We start from the raw sequence: 24,727 nt of genomic DNA, 5'->3' as shown, positions 1-24,727 counted from the left end.
GTCCCATGAAATGTTCTAAGTCAGTGTTTTTCCATTTGTTCCAGTTGAAATGTATCAACATTGTGAGGATTCTGAATAAATGCAGATATGAAAGCATTCAACAGTGTTGGACATTTCAGTAACTTTTATTTGAGGAAAGAGTTCTATTGTTGTCACACGATGTCACAAAGTATAAGAATGTCAGTATACATGCTATAGCGTGAGGAAAAACACTCAACCTGCGAGACGCTTCCCTCGTAGAGTTGAAACAATATTTACTTTTATTGTCTCAATCATTTTTCAGTAAACTTATGCCCTTGTTGTGTGGCAGAATCTACGTGAGAAAACAAACCTGAGGATAGTCAGGCCTTAATTTAAAGCAGTAGTCAAGAGTCAAACAAAACAACGGAGATGACAAAATGAGTGAGTACACCAAAACAACTAAAATATTTTGAAAAAAGCAAATGAAAGAAGCATTTATTTAGAAACTTTATTTTTAGATTTTTACAAAACTTGTCTCCTCCAAAGAATTTTCTAATTGATGTTAGTAAATCCAAGCCCTGATCACGTGAACACAATATAAATGTTGTGAACAACCATTATCACAACCCATTCAACATACATTTACATCTTTCTCCCATCAAAAAGTATCTTTCTGTTACTTCCTCTAATCTATCTGGTTAAAAAGGCTTATTTATTTGCAGAAACAAGAAACAAAATGAAGTTGCATCATGATCACGTTTTGTGATTTGTTAGTTCAGACTGTGCATATGTCTTTTTCATCAATTTTAGTGGTGTAGGTCGGTCGTTAATTAGTTGTAGTTGGCACCTTTACTGTGTTTAATTTAGAGATCCGCTTAGCACCTCGTCCCAATAGAGACTAGTTTTCATATTGTAGGTCAGCTGATGAGCTTAGATGACAAGGTCCTTGTCGACATCCTCTGAAAAAAACAAAAACAAGCCCACTATTAACAAGCAATAATGAAATGGCCTGCTATGAACCGTTTCAATTCAAAACCAGACAGTAAAATAGAAGGACGGGAAGATATGTCTGAAATGGTACCCTATGCAGCCATAGGACTCTGGTCAAAAGTAGTGCACTATATAGGGAATAGGGTGCCATTGGCCATAGGACTCTGGTTAAAAGTAGTGCACTATATAGGGAAAAGGGTACCATTTCAGATAGTCCAAAGAGGGCATTGGTCCTCCTGGTTTCTTTGAGGCAGTAAAATAACGAGTGTAAACTATGAACGAGGTGTTTTTAAAACTACTCACGCTCCTTGATGCTGAAGCAGTTGGCCCACTCCTCCAGGGCGATGTACTTGTCATTGTCAGCGTCACACTGCTCGAAGAAACGAGTGGTGCAGTGCTCCATGGGGATGAGAGGGGCGCGCAGAGGGGCCAGCTCTGTGTGGGACAGGAACCTACAACACCACAGAACACATGTTACGAAGCATCTACGCAGGCCTAATAAAGGATTTATAAAGGCTTTATGAAGGCTTTATAAGCTATAGTGTATAGACCCTAGAAAAGTATGAACAGCACCAATGTAGCAATGTCAGTTGTTTTTTTCGCTCATAAAACAATACATTCAGGCATGCTGCCAATATCCTTTCTGAGACATTTTAGAAATGTTTCAGTATTGATGTCCCAGCTAGCACAGAGTTGAATCAAAGTTATAGCCCAAGCAAGCCTGTATTTATGTGATGTTGAAACAATCCAGCTGAAGCAGAAGACAGGAAACTCTTCTTCTTCTCCTCAACCTACCCATCGACGGGGTGCTGGTCCAGCTGACCGAACTGCCAGTGGACGGGGAAAATGTACATGTTGTAGTTCTTCTCAAAGTCGTGGGCCAGCAGGTCCAGGGAGTGCTCTCCAGCCTGCAGTCTCTTCTCATTCTCATAGATCTTCCTCACCTGCAAGCCAAGTAAACATTTGTTTTGCAAACATTAGTTTGTCTAATAATCTTTTGAATAGATCAAACTGATAAATAAATCCCAGTAGGATTGGATGCACAAAAGGAGTCGACTTCATAGTGAGAGCAGAATGTCAAATCCTATAACCGTATTTTGATTTATTCATTATTTTCGACCCATCCACAGAGTTCGGTAAATGAACGTAAGCAAAATTAATTGGTTCTGTGCTGTGTTTAATAATGATTTTGACCCAACCTCAGTAGGCAAACATGCAGTAAATGGGTTCTGTGCTGTGTTTAAAAATGATTTTGACCCAACCTCAGTAGGCAAACATGCAGTAAATGGGTTCTGTGCTGTGTTTAATAATGATTTTGACCCAACCTCAGTAGGCAAACATGCAGTAAATGGGATTTGTGCAGTGCATATAGAGTGGCTAAGTGGACTTACTCTGAGCTTCTGCTTCTCAGTCAGCAGGTTGTTCTCCTCATCGCGCTCGTACAGGGTGACCAGAACGTTCTTCAGCCAGTCCCTCATACGCAGGGGGAACTCATTCAGCTCAGCATCCATGCAGGCCTCGATGACTGGAGAATAAACAGGAAGGAGAATGAGTTCTATGTCAGAGTTATTCTGTCCACACAGGGCTCAGTGACTGGAGAGACACACAGGAAGAAACATTAGGTATGGTCAGAGAGAAAAAAATAAACAGGGAAGACCCAGGAACAGCTGAAGAAGGTTTTGTTTAATGACGTATGGTCCCCAAGGAGCCAAAGGGTTTCATTTAATTAAGTCAAGTAAGTCATAGTCAGAAAGGTGTTTTGCAAGTAGGGCATTCAAGTCAAAATCTCCAATCCTATTTTTCAAACAATTATGGTCAAGCCCTTTGTCATAGAACATAAAACCCACAACTCACACAAAATGTGACATTTGTGTCCATTGAAAATGTATGGTTGATGCGCACAGCCCCATAGGCAATGATTTTGTACCTTTTTGTTTTATCCCTTGGTTGAATACTGTACCTGACATTTAGAGGCCATTAGTTTAAAAAAGTTTTATTTAAAAAATGTTTGCCTCCACAAGGTGCAACAACATTATCTCCACCTGTGCCCTTCAGTCCTAAGGTACTCATCACCAACAGTGAGAGATGCATGGGCTTGGTTCTGTTATTTAATGACAGACATTTAGCTGCAGATTCAGCAGTAGTTTGAGAAGGGCAGCGATGCAGTGAGCATGCTACAGCCTGCCCTCCACTCTAAGTGTTAGGTTCCTTAAGGCAAAATCCCTCTATTTCAGCCCATCAATCATTCCCCTGGAGAAGCTTTCAGCAGGGCTTCAGCTCTAAGACAGCATAACCAATCACACTGGGAACGGAGTCTCAGAGGAAAATATGTCTCTGGGGGATTCTCAAAAAGGTGAAAATTTTTGCACCGAATTGAATGGTTGTATTAAAATGTTCTCAATGATCCCTGTGAGGATAAAATACGTTGAATTGAAATGAATTTAATACAATTCAATCCACGAATGTTTAACTATAAAGCATAGCTCACATTTGCATGGCCCGATGTAGTCTAGGTGCAGTTTGTGGCCCTTCTTGGTTCCCTCCAGACTGCACTTCTGGGCAAAGAAGTGGCAGGAAGAGTCGTAGGTTGTGTTGTCGGTGGCGCAAACCTGGAATACACAGATTATATTCATGAATCAGATACAGTCAGAAATTACAGTATATCAAGAATGAGCCAATGATGCAAATAAGTAGTAGCATTATTGTACAGGTCAAGGTTCTATTAGGAACCGTGTTAAATATGAAACATCTAGGCCTACTTGATGTTGGTCTGAACAGATTAGAATATGATTTAAATGTTGATAACTCACATGCTCAAACTCTCCAACGGCACCAGGGCAGGTAGTTGGGTCCTGGCAGACACACATGGGGGTGTTCTCCTCATCCACCTCACACACCTTTCCCTTCTTGCAGTGGTGGTTCAAGCAGGGGTCTACGAAGGAATCGGAACAAATTGTTCAAACATTCTGGAACTTTAAAAATGGAACATATCGGAAGTGTTCTTTTGCCCTTGAATTTACCGCTAAGTTATTCAAAAGACAGATATTCCTGGCGGTATTTAGCGGAGAAGGAGTGTGGCGGCGCCCCTGCCAATTAGGAGAAGGGTTTATTTTCCGTTTCTAAGAAGCTTACTGGAACCATTGGGTGGAACACATGATGATAGGTCTCTCTTTTGAGACAGAAGCACTCTGTCATTACCAATGTGTTCCCCCCCCCTCTCTCTACCATCTAGCCAACATCTCACAACACAGCTGCTGCAAAGGAGCACTGACATACAGCTTCATTTGATTGATGTTGTCATACCTCTATTAAACCTAAGCAGCCTAAAATATATACCAGCCCAAGATCATGAACTAGATTCAGAGTTTTTCTTGAGTGGATGATCAGGGGGCCGGATATATGATTACAAAAAAATGTATAGACCGCAAATTGACCACAAGAAGCCCAAACAGATATAATATTTGACTAAAACATAATCATTTCAAACCTTGCTTACATTTGTATAAGATCACATGTCTCTCTATTATGCATGGGAATAGTTTGGAACAGTTTTCCAAAGTTAAAATCAATTGGAGCTGATTTGCTGCTGTTTTTACAGTCTTTTATGTCCAACAATAAAAACATTTTTTCCCCATATTTTTTCTTCACTCAGATAACTTGGGGGGCTACATAAAACCCCCCTTGGGCCAAATTTGGCCTCCGGGCCACCAGTTGGGGAACCCTGTAGTAGCTATTGTGTGTTTAACGTTACAATAATAGCTATACATTACTGTAGCCATGCAGACTGTTAGCTTGGTGAATGTTCCCAATTATCATTGTAATATATGGTAAACTAGGACTTTATATAAGTTTCCCTTCACAGAAGGCATTGGGGATTAGGTATTGTTTTCTCACAACGTCTGTTGAACGACAGTAGTGATTAGTGATTACAATGACTATTGCTCACTCTCAGCGGTGACCTCCTCCTCCTCCTCGACATCGATGGCCTCGTCAAAGTCTCCAGTCTCTACCTGCACTGGGTTGACCCCCACCTCTGGCTGTGCCTGAGACAAGCCAATCACAACATGGAGCCGTCAATAGAGACATAGTACAGTTGGAATCAACACATTTAAAGTGAATATATACCTTATGAAAGATGACAGTACTCTAAATAAGCTATGGGCAATGCTCATAAATTGGTCGCAGAATTTTAGTACCAGAAAAGGAAGCTGTAGCTAAGTCTCTTTAGTTATCAGGCGGCACGGCAGAATAAAGTGTATTTCAGACAGGTCTAGAGAGAGGTCTAGCAGCCTGCAGCTGGATGGGATGGATAGAGCCTGGCCCACATGTGGTGAAGCCATTAAAACGTCATGGTTTCCTGTCCGCTGTATTTATAACCTGTGGGATTCTGCTCACTCTGTCTCAAGCTACATTACAGAAAATGGTCAACATTTAAGGGAAAAATCCTCTGTCACAAAATGTTTGAGATTCAATTATTTCAGTCAAAGTTGTAATGTTGTTTTCGTTTGTTAACTTGTCAAAAGCGACACAGAGAGTAAAGAATACATCTATTGTCAATGTTTTACATCTGGCTGTGTTTTTATTCCTATATTGCAAATGTTTTACATCTGGCTGTGTTTTTATTCCTATATTGCAAATATCTTTCATCTGGCTGTGTTTTTATTCCTATATTGCAAATGTTTTTCATCTGGCTGTGTTTTGATTCCTATATTGCAAATGTTTTACATCTGGCTGTGTTTTGATTCCTATATTGCAAATGTTTTTCATCTGGCTGTGTTTTGATTCCTATATTGCAAATGTTTTACATCTGGCTGTGTTTTGATTCCTATATTGCAAATGTTTTACATCTGGCTGTGTTTTGATTCCTATATTGCAAATGTTTTTCATCTGACTGTGTTTTGATTCCTATATTGCAAAATGTTTTTCATCTGGCTGTGTTTTGATTCCTATATTGCAAATGTTTTTCATCTGGCTGTGTTTCGATCCCTATATTGCTAAATGTTTTTCATCTGGCTGTGTTTTGATTCCTATATTGCAAATGTTTTTCATCTGGCTGTGTTTTGATTCCTATATTGCTAATGTTTTTCATCTGGCTGTGTTTTGATCCCTATATTGCTAATGTTTTTCATCTGGCTGTGTTTTGATCCCTATATTGCTAATGTTTTTCATCTGGCTGTGTTTTGATCCCTATATTGCTAATGTTTTTCATCTGGCTGTGTTTTGATTCCTACACGACACTATTGCTAATTTGCTCCCACCTGTGAAAGTGTTTACTCACTGGGCACAGACGTAAATTCCACATCCATTCCATGTTGGTTCAACGTAATTTCATTGAAATGATGTGGAATCAACGTTGATTCAACCAGTGTGTGCCCAGTGGGTATGTTCAAGTTGTGTGATGTTGTTTCCCCCCTAAGCACACCTGTCCATAGAAATCTGTAAACAAGTCAATGACCTTACCTCCTCACCGACATCATCAATGATGGGCTCCTCCTCAGTCTGAAATGGTTAAGACGATGGTATTATTATGATTGTTTGCCACACACACACACACACTCACTCACACACACACACACACACACACACACACACACACACACACACACACACACACACACACACACACACACACACACACACACACACACACACACACACACACACACACACACACACACACACACACACACCAAAGGGACACTTACAATGGAAGCGGTGAATGCCTGGCCAGCTAGGCACAGGAGGAAAACAATCCACACCCTCATCGTTCAGTCTAGAGAGAGACACAAAGAGGAACATTTTAATACACATTACACACATTCAATGCAACTGACGTTTGGTTGATAACGAGGTGCAGTTGAGGTCATACTCCTTTCCAGTTTACCGCCTGTCTAGAGCAGCACTATGTACTGTATTCCTATACACAGTGTACAAAGTGTATGGGCCAGACAAAGTCCAGACATTTACTCAGGCGGGGTCAAACAAGTCATGCAGGGACAAAAACAAGATGTTACTCCAAGAATCACAAAGGCTCATGGGTAGCGTTTTGGTTCCAGACAAACCGTTCACTGTCCAGTCTGATTAATAAAGAGATAGCTATGTTCACATTCTTTGTGGTTAGCTCAAAGACTGTCTACAATTCAATCACCGGAGCTGAATTCAGTCTCCTGTTCGACTTTGTATTTCCACCTAGTTAATAGATACTTAGAAAAGCCATGTTGAATGTAGTCTAGTGCTAGTAGTCTACAGTATTACATATGAGGTCTACTTGAGATTTTTTAGTGTAGACTTGGATCACAATCCACCTTCTATAAGTACAGGCATTTCACATTTTTGGAAATGTGGGTAATATTTGGTTCAGACTTTTCAACCTTTGCTCACCCACTCAAAAATGAGAATGAGATTCCAATTTATTTTCACATTCTCAAAAAGACAGTCAGAAGTTTGTTGAATTCCCAATGTGTTATCCCTATGCTTTCAACCATTCCAATGGAAAAACAATGTAGGATTTTTGGTTTAGTTGGCATCTACAGTTGAAGTCAGAAGTTTATATACACCTTAGCCAAATACATTTAAACTCAGTTTTTCACAATTCCTGACATTTAATCCTAGTAAAAATTCCCTGTCTAAGGTCTGTTAGGATCACCACTTTATTTTAAGAATGTGAAATGTCAGAATAATAGTAGAGAGAATGATTTATTTCAGCTTTTATTTATTTCCTCACATTCCCAGTGGGTCAGAAGTTTACATACACTCAATTAGTATTTGATAGCATTGCCTTTAAATTGTTTAACTTGGGTCAAATATTTTGGGTAGCCTTCCACAAGCTTCCCACAATAAGTTTGGTGAATGTTGGCCCATTTCTCCTGACAGAGCTGGTGTAACTGAGTCAGGTTAGTAGGCCTCCTTGCTCGCACACGCTTTTTCAGTTCTGCCCACAAATTTTCTACGGGATTGAGGTCAGGTCTTTGTGTTGGCCACTCCAATACCTTGACTTTGTTGTCCTTAAGCCATTTTGCCACAACTTTGGAACTATGCTTGGCGTCATTGTCCATTTGGAAGACCCATTTGCGACCAAGCTTTAACTTCCTGACTGATGTCTTGAGATGTTGCTTCAATATATCCACATAATTTTCCTTTCTCATGATGCCATCTATTTTGTGAAGTGCACCAGTTCCTCCTGCAGCAAAGCACCCCCACAACATGATGCTGCCACCCCTGTGCTTCACGGTTGGGATGGTGTCTTCGGCTTGCAAGCCTCTCCCTTTTTCCTCCAAACATAACGATGGTCTTTATGGCCATTATGGCCATTTTTCTTTCATCAGACCAGAGGACATTTCTCCAAAAAGTATGAACTTTGTTCCCATGTGCAGTTGCAAACCGTATGGCGGTTTTGGAGCAGTGGCTTCTTCCTTGCTGAGCGGCCTTTCAGGTTATGTCGATATAGGACTCGTTTTACTGTGGATATAGATACCTTTGTACCTGTTTCCTCCAGCATCTTCACAAGGTCCTTTGCTGTTGTTCTGGGATTGATTTGCACTTTTCGCACCAAAGTACGTTAATCTCTAGGTGACAGAATGCGTCTCCTTCCTGAGCGGTATGAAGGCTGCATGGTCCTATGGTGTTTATACTTGCGTACTATTGTTTGTACAGATGAATGTGGTATCTTCAGGCGTTTGGAAATTGCTCCCAAGGATGAACCAGACTTGTGGAGGTCTACAATTTCTTTTCTGAGGTATTGGCTGATTTATTTTGATTTTCCCATGATGTCAAGCAAAGAGGCACTGAGTTTGAAGGTAGGCCTTGAAATACATCCACAGGTACACCTCCAATTGACTCAAATTATGTCAATTAGCCTATCAGAAGCTTCTAAAGCCATGACATCATTTTCAGGAATTTTCCAAGCTGTTTAAAGGCACAGTCAACTTAGTGTATGTGAACTTCTGACCCACTGGAATTGATACAGTGAATTATAAGTGAAATAATCTGTCTGTAAACAATTGTTTGAAAAATGACTTGTGTCATGCATACAGTAGATGTCCTAACCGACTTGCAAAAATGACAGTTTGTTAACAAGAAATTTGTGGAGTGGTTGAAAACGAGTTTTAATGACTCCAACCTAAGTGTATGTAAACTTCTGACTTCAACTGTAAATGTGATATCACTGCGCTTTCACTAACATATATTTTTGTATTTATACAACAACCTAATGTGTTATCACTGTGCTTCATCTAATAGAACAATCAAATGACCTGGGTTGCAGTTGAGATTACATCAATAGTACATCAATAGTACATCAATATTAAGTAAATAGTACATTAATAGTACATCAATAGTACATCAATATTATGTAAATAGTACATTAATAGTACATCAATAGTACATCAATTTTATGTAAATAGTACATTAATAGTACCTCAATAGTACATCAATAGTACATCAATATTATGTAAATAGTACATCACTAGTACATCAATAGTACATCAATTTTATGTAAATAGTACATTAATAGTACATCAATAGTACATCGATATTACATCGATAGTACATCGATAGTACATTAATAGTACATGATCAATGCTGTTTGAGATTCTGCACAGATTATTATAGCAATCTCCACAGACCTGAAACCTTTGCATGCTATGTTGAAGAAGACATTTATAGTTACAGTAACCTCAAAATGTGGCCATGGATGTGTTACTCATTTTAAGGTTGAACAAATACATTAGTTTGTAAGATAGCCTTAACTAAAGTAATATTGAATTGTGTTTGGTTGACAACCCAACCAAATATCAACTAGGTATATAATGCCTCGATAGTTTCATCTGAGCTACTGGCTAAATAATTTAATTTGACGTAGATTTTTGGTTTAGTTGGAGACGTGAATCCAACATAACATTTGTTAACCCTATCAGTCCCGCGATCCCAACTAAAATCAGCTTTTCATTTATCTATCTGACTTTCATTTATCTCCATGTCCAACCCTTATATTTAGCCTTACAAAGAAGTGTTTTACCATTTTATTTTCAGGACAACAAGGACTGCAAGAAGAACACAAAATAATTCTTAAAAAAACAGAGTTTTATTAAATGCCGTAAATAAATAAATTGTTTGCTCAGTGGGAAATGAATGTTCAACCTGTCAGTAACAACTGTGTGGAGTTTGTGACAGCAACTATATGAACGTATTATAGTATCATAGACACTACAGTAGGTCCTGAGATTTCCTATAGTCTTCTATGTAGAAGAACCCCTTACAGTATTATAGACACTATGTCCTGAGATTTCCTATAGTCTTCTATGTAGAAGAACCCCTTACAGTATTATAGACACTACAGTAGGTCCTGAGATTTCCTATAGTCTTCTATGTAGAAGAACCCCTTACAGTATTATAGACACTATGTCCTGAGATTTCCTATAGTCTTCTATGTAGAAGAACCCCTTACAGTATTATGGACACTATGTCCTGAGATTTCCTATAGTCTTCTATGTAGAAGAACTCCTTACAGTATTATAGACACTACAGTAGGTCCTGAGATTTCCTATAGTCTTCTATGTGGAAGAACTCCTTACAGTATCATAGACACTACAGTAGGTCCTGAGATTTACTATAGTCTTCTATGTAGAAGAACTCCTTACAGTATTATAGACACTATGTCCTGAGATTTATTATAGTCTTCTATGTAGAAGAACCCCTTACAGTATTATAGACACTATGTCCTGAGATTTCCTATAGTCTTCTATGTAGAAGAACTCCTTACAGTATTATAGACACTATGTCCTGAGATTTATTATAGTCTTCTATGTAGAAGAACCCCTTACAGTATTGTAGACACTATGTCCTGAGATGTCCTATAGTCTTCTATGTAGAAGAACCCCTTACAGTATTATAGACACTATGTCCTGGGATTTCCTATAGTCTTCTATGTAGAAGAACCCCTTACAGTATTATAGACACTACAGTAGGTCCTGAGATTTACTATAGTCTTCTATGTAGAAGAACCCTTACAGTATTATAGACACTATGTCCTGAGATTTCCTATAGTCTTCTATGTAGAAGAACCCCTTACAGTATTATAGACACTACAGTAGGTCCTGAGATTTACTATAGTCTTCTATGTAGAAGAACTCCTTACAGTATTATAGACACTATGTCCTGAGATTTACTATAATCTTCTATGTAGAAGAACCCTTACAGTATTATAGACACTATGTCCTGAGATTTACTATAGTCTTCTATGTAGAAGAACCCCTTACAGTATTATAGACACTACAGTAGGTCCTGCGATTTCCTATAGTCTTCGATGTAGAAGAACTCCTTACAGTATTATAGACACTATGTCCTGAGATTTACTATAGTCTTCTATGTAGAAGAACCCCTTACAGTATTATAGACACTATGTCCTGAGATTTACTATAGTCTTCTACGTAGAAGAACCCCTTACAGTATCATAGACACTACAGTAGGTCCTGAGATTTCCTATAGTCTTCTATGTAGAAGAACTCCTTACAGTATTATAGACACTATGTCCTGAGATTTACTATAGTCTTCTATGTAGAAGAACCCCTTACAGTATTATAGACACTATGTCCTGGGATTTCCTATAGTCTTCTATGTAGAAGAACCCTTACAGTATTATAGACACTACAGTAGGTCCTGAGATTTCCTATAGTCTTCTATGTAGAAGAACTCCTTACAGTATTATAGACACTATGTCCTGAGATTTACTATAGTCTTCTATGTAGAAGAACCCCTTACAGTATTATAGACACTATGTCCTGGGATTTCCTATAGTCTTCTATGTAGAAGAACTCCTTACAGTATTATAGACACTATGTCCTGAGATGTCCTATAGTCTTCTATGTAGAAGAACCCCTTACAGTATTATAGACACTATGTCCTGGGATTTACTATAGTCTTCTATGTAGAAGAACCCCTTACAGTGTTATAGACACTACAGTAGGTCCTGAGATTTACTATTGTCTTCTACGTAGAAGAACCCCTTACAGTATTATAGACACTATGTCCTGGGATTTCCTATAGTCTTCTATGTAGAAGAACCCCTTACAGTATTATAGACACTATGTCCTGAGATTTACTACAGTCTTCTATGTAGAAGAACCTCTTACAGTATTATAGACACTATGTCCTGGGATTTACTATGATCTATGTAGAATAACTCCTTACAGTATTATAGATACTATGTCCTGGGATTTACTATGATCTATGTAGAAGAACCCCTTACAGTATTATAGACACTATATCCTGGGATTTCCTATGAACTTCTATGTAGAAGAACCCCTTACAGTATTATGGACACTATGTCCTGGGATTTACTACAGTCTTCTATGTAGAAGAACCCCTTACAGTATTATAGACACTATGTTCTGAGATTTCCTCTGATCTTCTATATAGAAGAACCCCTTACATTCTAACGAATCTTGTATAGCTTGTGAGCATCATAGATCAAAACATGTTACATGTATGTGTTTGTGAGAGTCCCAGCTTTTCATCAATAGCTTTTAATAGTTTGTAGCTCAAACTATTCGGACTCTACAGAAGTTTTTGTAAAATGTCCCGGCCCCAGGTCCCTTGATCCGCCCTTGTCTTACAAACACTGCTCTAGCTCAGTCCCTGTTAATCACACAGACGAATGGTTTTGGTTGAGATGGAGACGCGATTCCAACGTATCAATTATTCATTTGTAGCCCAACTGGAATTAAAGCCAGACTGTCAGTGACACAGATGGAACTATACAAGCAGAAGATGCATCTCCTTTACATTTTCATTTTTAGTTGCTTTGACAACCAAAACCAAACACATATCCAGTTTACAAATTAATAATTTACATGTTGGATTCATGTTTCCATAAAAAAGACAAAATCAAATCAAACTTTAAATGCACCTTGAATAAAGTTTGCTTTGATTTAGTCCTATTTTTGGTTGAGACGTGAATCAAGCATATGAATTATTAACTGTAAGATTACATCTGAAATCCACCAAAGCTTGAATCCCTAGACCTAAACGTATTGTCTATTTTTAGTGGAACACTGGGTTGAAATGAAACATTATCTGTTTACGAGTTCCTTAATGCTATATAGGCCTAAATAGTCTCGTTGGTGATATAAGACTTATGAAGCATGGTTACAGTTCATTTGCTCTGTTTAAACCCCCTGGAGTCAATTGATGCACCGGTCCATCAATCTAAATTACATAACAAAAACCTCCCCATCAAAACCCATTAGTTTAAGCTAGAGATATCTTTGCATTGGATGCGTCTCAATTCACCACATCTGTGGTGAAAGGTGTCAGAGCTAGAGCGATGTTTGTCAGACCAGGAGACATCTGTGGTGAAAGGTGTCAGAGCTAGAGCGATGTTTGTCAGACCAGGAGACATCTGTGGTGAAAGGTGTCAGAGCTAGAGCGATGTTTGTCAGACCAGGAGACATCTGTGGTGAAAGGTGTCAGAGCTAGAGCGATGTTTGTCAGACCATGAGACGTTGTTTCCCACAAGTGTCAGAAGGCTCGTCTGAAGTCAGTACCGGCGATGTGCCAACTTCTGCTTGGTAGAGTCTGAACTGTTTGGGCTACAAAATAATGGGAACCCACTGTGGAAAGGGGAGATTCTCACAATGGTGTTCTCCATTTTGCTCTACGACTACCACAAGTGTCACGGGACTCGCCTGAAGGTAACCAGTACCGATTTTAAAAAAACAAATGGAAGTATGAAGGTAGTTTTGTGCCTTTTTTAAATATATATATATATCTCCAAGATTTAGGACGGACACTTCAAAACCTTATCCAAATCAAATAGCTAAATGATCCATAGTATGACCATCTTAAAACAATTCCATAAGTCAGCTTAACACCCCCCAAACCACTTAGACTTACAGGGGTTAAACCTACCCTGTGGAATGACTTTGATAGCGAAAGTGAATCTATTTAGTTAGAGCTCTCTGACCATAGCACATTGATAGTAGTCATTGACAACTATCCTAGCTAAGCTGGGCTTGGTTAAAACCCTGGATGGAAGACCAAAGGTTAGCTGTAGATAGATCAACTCCCCAGTAGAAGGTGCTCTAGGTAGATCAACTCCCCAGTAGAAGGTGCTGTAGATAGATCAACTCCCCAGTAGAAGGTGCTGTAGGTAGATCAGCTCTCCAGTAGAAGGTGCTGCCCAGTCTATTGTTGTTGTTTTTTGGATAGTGGATATAACGTTGAAGTTCTGACATTGTTTCAAAAGGTAAAAACATATTTTATACAAGATTTGTCTATGTTGAAAATTGGTTACCATGATGACACAATCCTGTGGTTGACATTTCACCTCAAAACAGAAATTTCACCCTCAAAACAGAAATTTCACCATGAAAACAACATTGGATTTCACTTTTTTCAAATCCAATGTATTCTCCACGTAGATTCCACGTCACATTATGCTGACAAATTACGTTGAAACAACGTTGATTCAACCAGTTTGTGCCCAGTGGGATGTTCCCTCTCCATGCTGGTTTATTTGTCTATGGTATTAAAGAGCAGCAGGACATTTTTTTCAGGTCTGGGGCTTCGTACGTGAACCCTGCCTCATATATTACACCTGTTCTATATGCTTCCCTTCCTGTCTAGTCCCTTATACCTGTTCTATATGCTTCCTTTCCTGACTAGTCCCTTATACCTGTTTTATATGCTTCCCTTCCTGTCTATTCCCATTACACCTGTTCTATATGCTTCCCTTCCTGTCTAGTCCCATCACACCTGTTCTATATGCTTACCTTCCTGTCTAGTCCCATCACACCTGTTCTACATGCTTCCCTTCCTGTCTAGTCCCATTAGACCTGTTCTATATGCTTCCCTTCCTGTCTAGTCCCTTATACCTGTTCTATATGCTTACCTTCCTGTCTAGTCCCATTACACCTGTTCTATATGCTTCCTTTCCTGACTAGTCCCTTATACCTGTTCTATATGCTTCCCTTCCTGTCTAGTCCCATTACACCTGTTCTATATGCTTACCTTCCTGTCTAGTCCCATCACACCTGTTCTACATGCTTCCCTTCCTGTCTAGTCCCTTATACCTGTTCTATATGCTTCCCTTTCTGTCTAGTCCCATTAGACCTGTTCTATATTCTTCCCTTCCTGTCTAGTCCCATTACACCTGTTCTGTATGCTTCCCTTCCTGTCTAGTCCCTTATACCTGTTCTATAAGCTTCCCTTCCTGTCTAGTCCCTTATACCTGTTCTATATGCTTCCCTTCCTGTCTATTCCCTCATACCTGTTCTATATGCTTCCCTTACTTTCTAGTTCCTTATACCTGTTCTATATGCTTCCCTTCTTGTCTAGTCCCTTATACCTGTTCTACATGCTTCCCTTCCTGTCTAGTCCCTTATACCTATTCAATATGCTTCCCTTTCTGTCCAGTTCCATCACACCTGTTCTATATGCTTCCCTTCCTGTCTAGTCCCTTATACCTGTTCTATATGCTTCCCTTTCTGTCTAGTCCCTTATACCTGTTCTATATGCTTCCCTTCCTGTCTAGTCCCATTAGACCTGTTCTATATGCTTCCCTTCCTGTCTAGTCCCATTACACCTGTTCTATATGCTTCCCTTCCTGTCTAGTTCCATCACACCTGTTCTATATGCTTCCCTTCCTGTCTAGTCCCATTACACCTGTTGTATATGCTTCCCTTCCTGTCTAGTCTCTTATACCTGTTCTATATGCTTCCCTTCCTGTCTAGTCCCATTACACCTGTTCTATATGCTTCCCTTCCTGTCTAGTCCCTTATACCTGTTCTATATGCTTCCCTTCCTGTCTAGTTCCATCACACCTGTTCTATATGCTTCCCTTCCTGTCTCGTCCCATTACACCTGTTCTATATGCTTCCCTTCCTGTCTAGTCCCTTATACCTGTTCTATATGCTTCCCTTCTTGTCTAGTTCCATCACACCTGTTCTATATGCTTCCCTTCCTGTCTAGTCCCATTACACCTGTTGTATATGCTTCCCTTCCTGTCTAGTCTCTTATACCTGTTCTATATGCTTCCCTTCCTGTCTAGTCCCATTACACCTGTTCTATATGCTTCCCTTCCTGTCTAGTCCCTTATACCTGTTCTATATGCTTCCCTTCCTGTCTAGTTCCATCACACCTGTTCTATATGCTTCCCTTCCTGTCTAGTCCCATTACACCTGTTCTATATGCTTCCCTTCCTGTCTAGTCCCTTATACCTGTTCTGTATGCTTCCCTTCCTGTCTAGTTCCATCACACCTGTTCTATATGCTTCCCTTCCTGTCTAGTCCCATTACACCTGTTGTATATGCTTCCCTTCCTGTCTAGTCTCTTATACCTGTTCTATATGCTTCCCTTCCTGTCTAGTCCCATTAGACCTGTTCTATATGCTTCCCTTCCTGTCTAGTCCCATTACACCTGTTCTATATGCTTCCCTTCCTGTCTAGTCCCTTATACCTGTTCTATATGCTTCCCTTCCTGTCTAGTTCCATCACACCTGTTCTATATGCTTCCCTTCCTGTCTAGTCCCATTACACCTGTTCTATATGCTTCCCTTCCTGTCTAGTCCCTTATACCTGTTCTATATGCTTCCCTTCCTGTTTAGTCCCATCTCACCTGTTCTATATGCTACCTTTCTGTCTAGTCTGACACGAGTGCTGAAGAGAGTAGCAAGTAAAAATCGTCTGTCCTTGGTTACAAAACTCACTACCGAGTTCCAAACTGCCTCTGGAAGCAATGTCAGCACAATAACTGTTCCCCGGGAGCTTCATGAAATGGGTTTCCATGGCTGAGCAGCCGCACACAAGCCAAGCGTCGGCTGGAGTGGTGTAAAGCTCGCTGCAATTGGACTCTGGAGCAGTGGAAACGTGTTCTCTGGAGTCATGAATCACGCTTCACAATTTGGCAGTCTAAAGGACAAATCTGGGTTTGGTGGATGCCAGGAGAATGCTACCTGCCCCAATGCATAGTGCCAACTGTAAAGTTTGGTGGAGGAGGAATATTGGGCTGGGGCTGTTTTTCATTGTTCGGGCCCCTTAGTTCCAGTGAAGGGAAATCTTAACGCTACAGCATACAATGACATTCAACATCACAATGTCGCCGTGCACAAAGCAAAGTCCATACAGAAATGTGGAAGAACTTGACTGGCCTCTACAGAGCCCTGACCTCAACCCCATCAAACACCTTTGAGATGAATTGGAACATCAACTGCAAGCCAGCCCTAATCACCCAACATCAGTTCCTGACCTCACTAATTCTCTTGTGGCTGAATGGAAGCAAGTCCCCGCAGCAATGATCCAACATCTAGTGGAAAGCCGACCAGAAGAGTGGAGGTTGTTATAGCAGCAAAAGGGGGGACCAAGTCCATATTAATGCCCATGATATTGGAATGAGATGTTTGACAAGCAGGTGAACTCTGGATGTGGAAAAATACAGTGACTCTGGCAGAAGTTGCAGAGGATGACGTCTTCAAATACTGTGCACAAGGAAGGTTCTCTCTGCTTTGAAAAATGAGAAAAAGCGTGTTTTTTTCACTTAGAACTTGGACATCCACCTCTAACAAACATATAGCTAGTGTAGTATCTGAAAGGAAGCTAGCGATGTGACAACCTTCAGTGAAAACAAAAACACTGGTACCAGCTCCAAGACATGTCTATATTTAGCCTGGAGGTTGTACTGTGTTGCCAAACTTCCTATCTAATGATATTTTAACATATTTATACTTAGTCTTGTTTTCAGTTCAGTGGGAGGATGACTGACGTAACAGCAAAACAAATTATTTTATTTGGAAAGCGGTGTTCATAATCAAACAGGGTAGAGGTAGAGGAAACAGCAGTATAAAGAGGCCCCTTTTCAGCAGGTATTTCATTTACAGGTTTGTTGGGTTGGGGCGTAAACTAAACTGGGACGGAAACAGCAGATCTCAACAGTTTTCAAAGAGGCTTTAAAGGCTGCAGGATTAGGGAATTTTTTCTTCTTCTCCAGGGTGATATAACCGGTGGTTAAATGGTTTGAAAAAGAAGCCTGGTGGCTATAGGGGGACTAGGGGCTCAGTCTCTGTGCATGTCAGTCAGTGGAGGACCTCAGCATGGTAAATGGACAAACATTTACCGGCAGTAAATGTACATTTTGAAAAATACTGGAAAAGTACCTCTCAAAGACTCAACGCACTTTTGAACTCATGCACTTAGAAATAAAACATAAAACAATGCTAAGAAATAGATTCAATTAAATAAATCTAGTCATACGGTGTTAGTCTTGAGAATTTTGCAAAATATTTTCTGAATGAGTGGTATTTCTCTGGACAACTAGGCCCAATGAGACACATGATGCGTACAGGTAACAGGTGGTATGGAACTTTTTACAGGACACACCTGTCCATTCCATTCAATAACCTTTACTGCAATATGTCAAATTTTGAGAACCAATTCCAGAACATTCAGGTATTTTCATAATGTATATCCCTATCTTTATGTTGTTGTTCTTTGAATTGTTCTTTAAATCCTCTTAGTTGGTCTACTGGCCCTAAACACACACCTGTCTCACATAAAAAAAAATACCAACAGTTTCCTAATCCTCCAGTTAAATAATTTAACAATTTACCACAGGCTGTAACCAATACAAAATCTGTGCCAATCAGGTGTTTGAGTTCGTATTGAGTGTAAAGTTTGCTCTAAATGTGTGTGTGTTTTTTTTTAAATATGTGCATCCAATATATTTCACTCTAAAGTCTGACCTGGTGTGGTATACAGTATGTTAGTAATTTACTACGTAACACAAAAAGCTCTTTTGTCATCTACAGTGGGCTAGTCAGTCTGCAACACTGGATACAGGCCTTCAGACCCTCGTCTCGCTAGCTGTACTGGCACGGAGTCAGAGGAGTGTCGCTAGGCAATACGCTCCGGTTTCCTTCCACCTTTGGAACCGTACATCTCCTCCTCTGAGTCTCTCTCACACACCCAACCCCTTGTTTCCATCCCCTTGTGATTTTGTACATTTGCTTAGTGGTTAAAGAAGCGAAGGAGTGAGATTTGGCATTCCTAGTCTAGCTAACACTCTATGGTTAATTCCGCTGTTTTTTTACGCTGACTCAGAGTTCAAATGTTTTCCATTTCCACGTCAGACTGTTGGTGAAGAGATGGCATGAGCACAATAGCTTCCTTCCTGTCCAGGATTAGAGCTTTCTTAGGGTTGCCATGCAGCCAATCCAAAATATCCACAGTCCTTTCAATCTTTCTTGACCTAGTTTAAACTTTAAACTCTGCACAACAGTAGCTACCCTTCAGCATATCGAAGCAAGCAACTATTTTTATTTTGGTAAATGCGACCTCCTCTCATACTAAGTGAAAGACAGTTAAATAAAGTGTTTATATTCATCAAAAGGCAAAGAGGATATGTGAAGAAAAAAAACGTTCCATTGCATAAACAGTTTGTCATTCTTTAGTCGTTAACTCAAACCTGAATACTTCACTCAGTTCACTGCTAAACTGAAAAAAGACAAATAGATCCTATAAGCCAGCTTTGATTTCTCAACGGGTGAAATGTGCTTTTTCTGAAAAGCTGACATCTTCAATTCATGATGGAAAAAAATTAAACATTTATTAATATCCCAGTAGAGTTATATCATTGTACAAAAAAAGGCAATTGAGAATAAATGGTTGTCACTCTTCTTTGTTTTAAAAGTATTTCTTTGTGTTCAAAGTTGCAGTTATTCTCAGGCAGAACAATGGACAGAGAGTGTGTTGTCAGCCTTGCTGTGTGAGTTTGTCAAACTCAGAGACCATCAGAACAGACATCTGCATGATCACAGAGCCTAAACAGCTGGTGGGGATTGTCATGGTAACGTGCATTCCTGTTGATGGAAGTAATTGGGAGTGGAGGGAGGGATCTGTGTTGAGATTGCTTATCTCTCTCTCTCTCTCTCTCTTTCTTTCTATTTCTTTCTCAATTCAAGGGGCTTTATTGGCATGGGAAACATATGTTAACATTGCCAAAGCAAGTGAAGTAGATAATATACAAAAGTGAAATAAACAGTAAACATTACACACACAGAAGTTCCAAAAGAACAAAGACATTTCAAATGTCATATTATGTCTATATACACTGTTGTAGTGATGTGCAAATAGTTAAAGTATAAAATGGAAAATAGATAAACATAAATATGGGTTGTACAGTATTTACAATGGTTTGTTCTTCACTGGTTGACCTTTTCTTGTGGCAACAGGTCACACATCTTGCTGCTGTGATGGCACACTGTGCTATTTCACCCAGTAGATATGTGAGTTTATCAAAATTGGGTTTAACATAGCCTGTCTTCTCTTGAGAGCCAGGTCTGCCTACGGCGACCTTTCTCAATAGCAAGCCTATGCTCACTGAGTCTGTACATAGTCAAAGCTTTCCTTAAGTTTGGGTCAGTCACAAAGGTCAGGTATTCTGCAACTGTGTACTCCCTGTTTAGGGCCAAATAGCATTCTAGTTTGCTCAGTTTTTTTTGTTAATTCTTTCCAATATGTCAAGTAATTATCTTTTTGTTTTCTCATGATTTGGTTGGGTCTAATTGTGTTGCTGTCCTGGAGCTCTGTGGGGTCTGTTTGTGTTTGTGAACAGAGCCCCAGGACCAGCTTGCTTAGGGGACTTCTCCAGGTTCATCTCTCTGTAGGTGATGACTTTGTTATGGAAGATTTGGGAATCGTTTCCTTTTAGGTGGTTGTAGAATTGAACAGCTCTTTTCTGGATTTTGATAATTAGCGGGTATCGGCCTAATTCTGCTTTGCATGCATTTTTTGGTGTTTTATGTTGTACACTGAAAATATGTTTGCAGAATTCTGCATGCAGAGTCTCACTTTGGTGTTTCTCCCCTTTTGTGAAATGTTGGTTGGTGAGCGGACCCCAGATTTCACAACCATAAAGGGCAATGGGTTCTATTACTGAGTCAAGTATTTTTAGCCAGATCCTAATTGGTATGTTGAATTTTATTTTCCTTTTGATGGCATAGAAGGCCCTTCTTGCCTTGTCTTTCGGATCGTTCACAGCCTTGTGGAAGTCACCTGTGGCGCTGATATTTAGGTCGAGGTATGTATTGTTTTTTTGTGTGCTCTAGGGCAACGCTGACTAGATGGAATTTGTATTTGTGGTCCTGGCAACTGGACCTTTTTTGGAACACCATTATTTTTTGTCATACTGAGATCTCTCTCTCTCTCTCCCCTTCTCTCTCTGTGTCTCAATTAAATTCAAAGGGCTCTATTGCCATGGGAAACATATGTTTACGTTGCCAAAGAAAGTGAAATAGATAATTAACAAAAGGGAAATAAACAATCAAAAATGAACAGTAAGTTTAAAGGAATAGATACATTTCGAATGTCACATTATGGCTATATACAATGTTATAACAATGTGGAAATAGTTTAAGTACAAAAGGAAGAATAAATGAACATAAATATGGGTTGTATTTACAGTGGTGTTTGTCCCCCCCCCCTCTCTCTCAGGCTTTGTCGAGCCCCATCCCCCTCCACCACCCCTCCAAGTGACTATGTGGCAACAATACTTGTGTAACATTGTGCTGTTCCAATAGAGAATGTCCGAACTGGTTCTGCTTTTCCATGAATGAAAAGGTATAGAAATTGTTTGATTATTACTTTTCTATATTCTGTTGAACTAAATATTCTATTGACAATAGAGTTTCAGAAGAAATATTTACTAATTTCAAAGTTTTTACACAAAAACGTTCACTTTTGCACCATGATATATTTTAACTTTCAAGGTGTGGTCAAGCAAAAAAAAGATGAATTTCCTGCACAACTTGAATATAACCACAGGAAAGCCTCCAATCACTGTCGTGCAGGTAAACACTCTGAAATATTATCACATAGTTCAAGTATCACAGCAACTCAAAACATTGCACAGCGTTTCCAATGCAACATTAGTTGAGAAGTCCTTACTGGCTAAGTCACAGCAAGTCATTGAGGAGGATGCTCAGTCTTACCTTCAGAACACCAACAAGCAGAAAAGCCAAAGGAGAAGTTAGCTGTCAGAAAGGACTAGGACGATCTAACAGCTACACAAGTTCACACAGAAGACATTTGCTGTGGGCAGGCTCAGGCAGACCCCCTAACCCCGTCCCTTCCTCAGAGGGTGGGACGTCTGACAGACGCTCCTAAATTTAACTCTATGCTCCCTTCTAGACAGCAGGAACTCGCAAGGTTTATGGATTCTACAGGGGCCTATTTTGCTTTGTAGTTGTTTTTTTTGTTGGTACATTGTTTAGAGACTGGGAGAACCATCTACATGCATTTCAGAAGTGACTCCAATTTTGTGACATTTTAGCATAGCAATAGAACATGTATAGCCTTAAAGACAGTCATATGTGGCAGCTGTCTTTTTATAGTATTTGCACTGTTATATAACGTTTTAATGTATACAGGACAGGGCCTAAATGTTTAGTCATGAATTGTTGAAGGAACGTTAGCTTGCAGAACCTCCCTAGAGATTAAGCTATTCATTACAGTGTAAGGCAGATATTTTACTATGTGTACATTTTACTTGACAGTGAAAACATTTGGAAACATGAAATCACTCCTAGTTTCAGCTTCTATGCTGTCTGGAACAGCTGAGAAACCAGAGAGTTCTAATGACTGTAATTACTATGATGTAACTGACCAGGGTCATGTCATCTTGGTTCACCCCTAACTAATTAGACCCTAGGGGTTTCCATCCTCAGCATGATACACACAACTACTAGATGACATTTGACAGTGACTCCACAGGCCACACAATATAACTACTGAAAGAGGCTGCTAAAATTCACACAGCCATTGTCAAAGATATGTTTCACTCTCAATTTCAATGTCAGATTAGATAAGATATTGATTCATATTACTGTTTCTATAAGGTTAAAACATAGTTTAAAGATATTAAAATTTCAACATGTGAAATTTTCTTTGACTATTTTAGCATGTTTTAGAAAATAACATTATAATTTCTCAAACATCTCAAAGGAACAAATTGAGAGCCGTAGAGATGAGTAATCCTATTGGCCTCTGCAACCATTTCTTTATCATTTGGGGAAGTCAGTGCTGGTGAAACGTGGAACCATCAGACAGAAATAATCAAACTCAAATCCAATTTTTTTGAGGTTTTACAGATACATATATATCGGCTGGTGCCTCTCTGTGGTGGATTACTAATGTCTGTTTCCAGTCAGACCAGTGTGAAGCTAGAACAACATCTGGATCAGACAAGGGGAGAAAAAATAGCTGCAATGCAACGTGGCATTTTCCATTCTGTCCGGAACAGATTCTTAAACCCCAGGCCCAATGCATGCGATGGAGAGAGAGAAAGGAGGCGGAGTTAAACTGAGTCTCATGGTTCCCAGTAGACGTGGCAGCAGTACTGTCTGTACAGGCTGCCGTGTCTGAAATGCCCCCCTGTTCCCTATGCGGGCCCTGGTCAAAAGTAGTGCACTATAGGAAATAGGATGCCATTTCCCACACAGCCTATATCTGAGGCAACAAGTCCTCACAGAGTTAGTTATACAGAAGGGCTGCAATCTACTGTATAAACACAGTTTGAAAATTGAGATTCCCAGCTGCCTGCCTGCAGTGCAGATAACTAGCTGTGTGTGAGCCTCAGATTACTATACACCCTTTCATTCTCAAAATGATTATCTGAGAAAGAAAGAATAAGTTGGCACCAATCACGTATAGATAGATATTTATAGCAAGGTTTCCATTCAATTGGCGACAGATTTTAATCTGAATATTCGAGAATCCGTATAAAGAAAATATGTACATTTTCCCACCATTTTCCCCATATGTTTCCACCAAGTAGACTTGTTGCAGATAAAAGTCAGTGAGTGACAACATAGTGCACACAAAATGTATTTTGTTGCTTAAGTTTTCATGTACCGAATAAAAATGGAATGTTCGATGTGTTTCCATGACATTTTCACGTCTACCGATAGTTTTGTCCCAAAAACGGTTGCATTAAATAGCAAATGTGGCAACTCTAGTCTTGGCGCCTGCGCTCTAGCCAACAGCTCGCAGATACAGGGCGGGGAGGCTGTGTGGGTAGACTAGTTTAGTTTATTATGATCCCCAGTAGCTACTGCACATGCAGCAGCTGCTCTTCCTGGGGTCCACATAAAACATACAAATACATGACAAAGTTAAACAAAGTTACAGAATTATACACTGAACAAAAAATATAAACACAACATGTAAAGTGTTGGTCCCATTATTCATGAGCTGAAATATAAGTACATTTTACATACGCACAAAATGCTTTATTTCTCTTAAATTTTGTGCACAAATTTGTTTACATCCCTGTTAGTGAGCATTTCTCCTGACAGGTGTGGCATATCAAGAAGCTGACTAAAGAGAATGATCATTACACAGGTGCACCTTGTGTTGGGGAAAATAAAAAAACACTCTAAAATGTGCAGTTTTGACATACAACACAATGCCACAGATGTTTCAAGTTTTGACGGCGTGTGCAATTGGCATGCTGACTCCAGGAATGTCCACCAGAGCTGTTACCAGAGAATTTCTCTACCATAAGCCGTCTCCGTTGTTTTAGAGAATTTGGCAGTACATCCAACCGGCCTCACAACCGCAGACCACGTGCATAACATTGTGTGGGCGTGCGGTTTGCTGATGTCAACGTTGTGAACAGAGTGCCCCATGGTGGCAGTGGGGATATGGTTTGGACAGGCATAAGCTATGGACAACGAACACAATTGCATTTTATCAATGGAAATATCGATGGAGATACCATGACGAGATCC

General features: G+C 39.7%; 1 protein-coding gene across 1 annotated transcript; it reads right to left on the bottom strand.

Moving 5' to 3' along the window:
• Nucleotides 1-455: 455 nt before the first annotated feature.
• On the bottom strand, nt 456-22,076 carry LOC115205721 (SPARC). The gene is made up of 10 exons (XM_029771988.1): nt 21,929-22,076; nt 6,657-6,724; nt 6,412-6,450; nt 4,898-4,994; nt 3,762-3,883; nt 3,440-3,560; nt 2,343-2,476; nt 1,747-1,895; nt 1,255-1,403; nt 456-920 (listed from the first exon to the last, which is right to left on the bottom strand). Exons 2-10 carry the CDS (start codon nt 6,714-6,716, stop codon nt 892-894), a joined length of 900 nt encoding a protein of 299 aa, XP_029627848.1. The 5' UTR covers nt 6,717-6,724; nt 21,929-22,076; the 3' UTR covers nt 456-891.
• Nucleotides 22,077-24,727: the final 2,651 nt, after the last annotated feature.

This window comes from Salmo trutta, chromosome 13 (assembly GCF_901001165.1).
Source record: "Salmo trutta chromosome 13, fSalTru1.1, whole genome shotgun sequence".
Classification (NCBI taxonomy): Eukaryota; Metazoa; Chordata; class Actinopteri; order Salmoniformes; family Salmonidae; genus Salmo; species Salmo trutta.
The sequence above is the reverse complement of the archived record's forward strand: the minus strand, read 5'-3'. Positions and strand labels throughout refer to the sequence as shown.